This window comes from Tupaia chinensis, unplaced genomic scaffold (assembly GCF_000334495.1).
Source record: "Tupaia chinensis unplaced genomic scaffold, TupChi_1.0 Scaffold000619_1, whole genome shotgun sequence".
NCBI classification, from domain to species: domain Eukaryota; kingdom Metazoa; phylum Chordata; class Mammalia; order Scandentia; family Tupaiidae; genus Tupaia; species Tupaia belangeri.
The window spans coordinates 1,497,415-1,503,920 of record NW_006160139.1 but is presented as its reverse complement, the minus strand read 5'-3'; the positions used below and the strand labels follow the sequence as shown (position 1 = coordinate 1,503,920).

Below are 6,506 nucleotides of genomic sequence, written 5' to 3'. Positions count from 1 at the left end.
GCAATTATACCCTCCCCCAAAGGTCATACACAAGAACAATTAGAGTCAGGGACCAAGGGCCGGACAACTCCTAACTTTGAAATCTAAAGTACCTGGGCCCAGTGAAAACTAAGAGATAAGCTAATAGGCCCAAAATAGATGGAGAATGCTATGGAAAGTATAGCTGGCAGCAAAGGCCCACAGTTAGGGCCAAAGGGCACCCATACCATGAGCCTAAGTGATATAAGAATTCTTGGGACCCTTAGCCACTACTTCTTTGTAAAAGACTTAGAAAAATCCACGTGAGGTAGGAGATAGGAAACCCTAACAATATGGTTATGGTATAGGCCCAAAATATGATCATGAAATGGCTCTTTCTTTTTTTTTTTTTAAGAGATTTTTGCTATAGGGTACATGTGCTCGCTGAAGAGACAGAGCAAAAGTGAGAAATCATCCCCCAGGGGAGATACCCATCTCTGCTCCTTCATTCTCCATTTGAAATTTGGGGCTGCATGAAGATGTGCCTGGTATGAGTTTCAAGCCACCGGGCCCAGGACTTGAACTATGCTCGGCCACATGAGAGTCCAATGCCTTAACCACTATGCAATCTGCTGGCCCCAAAATGGTTAAGTTTTAGATGGAGACACAACTCAACAGCAGCACAAGAAACAGCTGGCAACAGTGAATTAATGGGTGATCTAACACAAAGGCTTTTTTCCTGGTCCTAACGCATCCCAAGAAGAAGGTTCTGGTCTTTTAAGGCCCAACATTTTTAGGCCACATCTTTCTTGTTAGTGTGTGCATCCACTGGGTCATTGGGAAAGTCAGGAAACATTTTGCATAGAAGATCACATCATGACTTTCCTGACAACCTAATAGAGGAAGGCCAGATTGGTGGACAGGTGGAAGTCAGCTGCATTAAAGCAGTTTTGCTCTGCTCTCAAAAATCTCTTATCTGGGGAACCAGCAGTTAGCGTAATGGCTATGTCGCTGGACTCCCATGTAGTTGACCACGGTTCACATCCAGACCCAGTGGCTTAAAACTCACGCCGGGTGTGGGTGCGTGCGTGCCCAAGATCCCGAGAGGAAAATGGAGGAGAAGGGATTGCGGTGTGGCCACCCCCCCTGCAGGGTGATTTCTCGCTTTCTGTCTCTCTGTCTCGCTCTGTCTGTCTGGCGAGCGCACACGCCCTATAGTGAAAACCTCTCCAAAAAAAAAAATAATCTCTTATCTGTCCTCTGGATACAACTGAATTACCTTGAAAAGACTTCATCCATTCAATGTGAACTTCAGACAGTGCTGGCTTTAGACTGGGTTGTGACGGCACATCATAGGTGTGAGAGTCCCAGGCAAGACAGCAGTGGCGTCCTTATCAGTATGTTTTGCATGGCTGACCCTGGGTAAGGGTAGGATCCGTTTTCACTCATACCATTAACTCTGGGGCATGCCAAGGCCAGCATCAGTGTGTGTTGTGGTAGAGAATGATGTTCAGGTGAAATGTAGATCCTAGCCTGATGAAGGGGGGCTGTTACCACACTACAGTGAATGTCTTTATATTAAGAAGTGTATGTTTTTAATTGCCAGAGAGTGTGTGCACTCACCAGTGAGAGGCAGAGAGAGCGAGAGACAGGGTGAAATCACCCCCACCATGAGGAATGGTCACGCCACAATTCCTTCTCCCTTTCTCCACCCTGTCAGGACTTTGGGTGTGCACACACACGTGTCCATTGTTCTTCTCAAGCCACCAAGGCTAGGATTCAAACCACAATAGGCCACATCGGATTCATGAGGGTATAGGACTGGCCGAAAGATTTGCAATTTTTAAAAAGATTTTTTGTTTCCATTAGTTTAAAATGGAGTTGTAACTATCAGCAGCCACATCTTAATCATCAGAGAGGAGATATTTTGCAGTGCCAAAAACTTGAGGAGAGGAAAAGTAACCAGTATCGCAAGCAACCTCACTGCAATGAACTCAGCCATGTAGCTACCACTGCTGCCTTGTCCGGAACCTTCATACCTATGATGTGTACAAAATACCAGTTGTCTTTGTTTATATCAAGACTCCCAGTCAATATTAGAATCAATATTGGAATTGGATGCAGGCTAATTTGCAGAAGCTCAATGTCCTTTCATTGTTGGCTAGGTCCTCAGTTACCAGGTCTATAATTACTGCCCTTCAAAGCGTTAGCTGGAAAGATAGTGTTACCTTTATCTACCTCTGTCCCCAAAGTCATCCAGGCTACAGACACTGACAGGTCCAACTATGAGGTGGCAGAGTCGGAAGTGTACTGAGCTGCAGTGCTGGACACCACATAGACATCAGTAGGTTTGGGTCCCCAGCCTGATAACCCTGAAACCCACTGGGAAGCAGCACGTACCCAAGATCCTGACAAACTGGAGGGCTACGGGAGGGGATTACAGCATAAGGCTTTTCAGTCCCCCATCTCTGTCTGGTGTGATGCCTGTGTGCTCTCTATCATTAATAGAAAAACAGGGGTCTGGTTATGAGCTGTCATTTATGACTGAAATCTGAAGGAGATGCCTTTCCTCCAACGCAATTGGCAGAGAAAGCTAAAGCAAGCAGAAAGTGATGCATAAAACAGTCTTAGAAGGGATTTGAAAACTATACCAGCAATGGATTCACCTGACTACATGACATGACATCTAATTCAATTGTAGCATCTGAAAATCAAACTGACAGCTCTTGGTTCCATAGCTGCTTATTTAAAACACAATGTGTTCCTGATCTAAATGGAGGCAAACGAACCCAATTCAGAGACTCGTTTATTCACCTGAAAGTGTTGAAAAAGATTCATCAAGTGACTTGTCTTTTGAAACAAAACCATTGACTTTAAAAGCTATTTCTGAAGGACCAGCAGACTGCATAATGGTTATATCGCTGGACTTCCATGTAGTCTACTGGAGTTTGAGTCCTGGACCAGGCAGATTAAAACTTACACTGAGGCCATGTGGGTGCATGCCCAGAATCCAGAGAGGAGGATGGAGGAGAAGGAACTGGGGTGTAGTTACCGCCCTCATAGTGGGGGGTGATTTCTCATTTTCTGCTTCTCTGTTTCTGTCGTTCCCGTAAATGTGCATGCCCTATAGCAAAAATCTCTCTCTTACAAAAAATAAATGTTGTTTTGTAAGATTCAAGAAAAAGAAACGAATAAAAGAAAAATACAAGCCAACAGCAAGACCAAGGGGAAGACCAAAAGGAGGAAGAAACACCAGAAGGTCACAAATAGATAGGAAATGAGTTAGAGACAGGGCACATAAGTTACCATTTATAGAATCAGAGAGTGGAAGAAAAGCATTACTGTGGAAGAAAAGCTGTTCCCAGAGGATTTTTTTTTTAAGTACACCAAAAAGCTGAAGTATGAGCACCATCTTAAGCAATCCTTGAATAACACAAATGTTGTGAAGATTTAGGAAAAGATCTTGGGACCAGCAGATGGCATTATGGCTATGTCGCTGGACTCCCATGAAGTCAACTGCGGCTCAAGTCCCTTTCCCAGCAGCTTAAAACTCACGTAGGCACATGTGCATGCAAGCCCAAGATCCCAAGAGGAGAATGGAGGAGAAGGGAAGCTGTCCCCTCTGGGGGTGATTTCTCACTTTCTCTCTCTGTCTCTCCAGCGAGCAAACACACTCTATAGCGAAAACTTCTCTTAAAAAAAAAAAAAGAAAGAAAGAAAGAAAGAAATCTTGATAGCCATTGACACAAATATTTGGATAATGATAGATCCATGTCTCCTACTGAAGAGCCAGCAGTGGAAGATGAGGCAATATGGTATGAGGATGAATGTGGTATTGAGTCAGTAGAGGATAGTTGTTTTATAATAAGTTTTGAATTCCCAGTTTCCAGTAAGATGAGTGTATACTTAGGACATGAGAATTATACTCAAGAGCTTATTTTGTGTAAACAGAAAGTTTCAAAGGCCAAAAACATTGGGCAGAAGACAGAATGACCTGAAAAGAAGACAGAAACATAAATAGAAAAGAAGGTAAACGATGCGGAAGAAGAAATAACTTTTCAATAGAAATATGCCGGCCTAGGGATGAAGACATTTTTAATTCACAAACCTTCTAAGATTGTCTCGGAAAAAGCTTATGAAAGTCCAAGAGACTAATGATTAATTAGGAAAAACAATTAAAAATGTAAACCTCAGGGAAAAGCTAATAAATAATGAACAGAAGGTATTATGCTTTTTTTGTCAATGCTCATTGATTTCATAGTAAGTGCTTACAGGAGTCATTTTAGCATTGAGATAATAGATTGTAACCCTGAAAAGAAAAAATAACATCACTGCTGCCAAAAAAATATTTTTCAAGGAAGGCATAGTCCTACCTAAAGCCTTGCAACTTCAAGTGTGGTCCATGAATCATCAGTTTTGGGACCTCCTGGGAACTAGGCAGGAACAGCTACAGGACCTCACTCCAGATTTACAAATCAGCTTCTGCCTTAGAAAGACACCCCCCCTACACACACACACACGCACACCGTCCCTTGCCAGTGATAATTCTACGCGTTAAAGTTTGGCAACACGAACAGGAAAGTTGGTGATTCTAGTACAAAATGGACAGGGAAGCACATTTCTATCATTCCTTCCACTACTACCAAGCAGATTTGTGCTTAGAGCCTTTCGAACTCTAATATCAGTGCTTACCGAACTGAGCGTATTCACCTCTGAACACAGGTTTAAAGAAAAGATGCATTCAGTTTAAGATGCCCTTGGAGCAACCGTTTTAATAAACCAGTTGGTTTAGATCCCTCAGCATAGTTGCCTACCTGTGATTTTAAGAGGAAAGTATTTCTATTCTTATCTCAAGTGGAAACTGGTGCTTCTAGTTTTTTCAGGAATAAACTTGGCTTTGCAAAGAAAGTAGCTTGAACCCTAAAACAAACAATCTAGGAGTTAAGTGGGGCCCCTAGGCTTCTTTCAGCAAATGTGTGCTAATCTGTGTAAGACCTGACTATTAGATTTCAGGGAAGGTGCCTAGGCAGTTATTAGTAATGAATACTTAAACTCTTAAACTCTCTGAGGTTGTACTGGAGGAAATAAAGAAGAAAAGCATTTCTGGGTACTATAAAACAATTGCTTACAAATTTTATTTATAAATAAAAAAATAAACATATGTACTTGAACCTATTATGGTTACTAGGTTCCATTTTGTGCAAAATATTAGATCTACAGTTTTACGTCCTGAGGAGGTATTGAAGGAATAGAAAAGTACATAGAGTGTTAGTCTCCCCTTGCTTCTGGAAGAAAAACTCTTCACTGATCTTAACTTTCACATAAAAAAATAAGTGAAAATAAAGATAAGTCCTATTTATGCGAGAATGAATATGGCTATAAATCAATCAGGTTATTCCATTCCAAAAAACCATTGAAGCTGTTGTCTGCAGGACTCTAAGTTTCAAAAGCCTCATTCAAACATAGCCAGAAATATAATGGTCTCTTGGGAGTTTGCATGACAATGACTTACACAGTAGGAAAAATAATTACAGAAATTACATTGATGCAAGATGCACTAGCATTTTAGAATATTGTTTCACTGTGTTACATAATTTTTGAGCCTCTATTTGCTAATTTCGAGTTTTTCTTATTGCCCCTAATCCAAATGATGGAAACCACCTTTTCTCTTCCTCAACAAACGTATACGAAAAGCCCGTAACTGTGTAAGAGGACCTTGATTCCCCTGGAAAAAAAACTAAATTCTATGAAAAGAAAACAAAACCCAGTCTGAAATACTCTTCCAAGGAGTCTAGTTTGGCCACAGGAAGGGAAGGTGCACTTTCCAAGCCAGGTACAGAATGGTGTCTGATTCCAGCTCTGGGCAGGTGCCAGCTGCGACACAGCGCAGGAGTTCACGGCTGGACTGTGCTGGCCGAGGTGTAGGGGGTCACTCTCCCTACGCCTTGGCGACGCAGGGCTGGAGTCGGCTACAGGTCGGAGTCGCAGGGCAGCGAGCTGGGACCCGGCTGGGTGGTGCAGGAGAAGGCGCCGTGAGATTCGCCGGCCTGGGGGCGCTCGCCGTCCAGCACGTCCGCCGAGTTGGTGTAGGCCCTGGGCGGTGGCCGCGGCATGGGGAAGCCGGCCTTGGGCCGGCCGGGCGGCGGGCGCCGCGGGCTCTCGCTGTAGGGCTTGCTGGCGGGCACGAGCGCGGGCTCAGGCCAGGACACGGAGAGGGCGCTGACGCCCCGGCGCTGGTCCTCCGGAGGCGCCTTGCGGCGGCGCTGGCAACGCTCCTCGCACCAGGGCGCCAGGCTGAGCGCCAACGAGAAGCCGCCCAGCAGCAGCAGGCAGCTGCCCAGGTAGCCCAGCACCAGGCTGTAGCCGACCTGGACCGAGACGGGGCTGGCCGGGGCGGGCAGGACGCCGCGGTCCCCCAGGAAGTGGTTGTACCAGGACACGGGAATGAGGCCGAAGAGGCCGGCGGCGAAAAGCACGACCCCCGCTAGGCCGGCCAGCGCGAAGTGCGGCTGGGGCCCCCCACAGCGCGCCGCCCGCGCGGGCCCGCG

General features: G+C 45.1%; 1 protein-coding gene across 1 annotated transcript in view; it reads right to left on the bottom strand.

Annotated features, from left to right (window-relative positions):
* Positions 1 to 5,733: 5,733 nt before the first annotated feature.
* The window catches only part of CLDN23 (claudin 23), a 38,192-nt gene continuing 37,419 nt past the window's right edge, over positions 5,734 to 6,506 (bottom strand). The window contains exon 4 of the mRNA XM_027775954.1: positions 5,734 to 6,503. Coding sequence (XP_027631755.1) covers positions 5,928 to 6,503 — 576 coding nt within the window. The 3' untranslated portion in view covers positions 5,734 to 5,927. The remainder of the gene's footprint in view (positions 6,504 to 6,506) is intronic.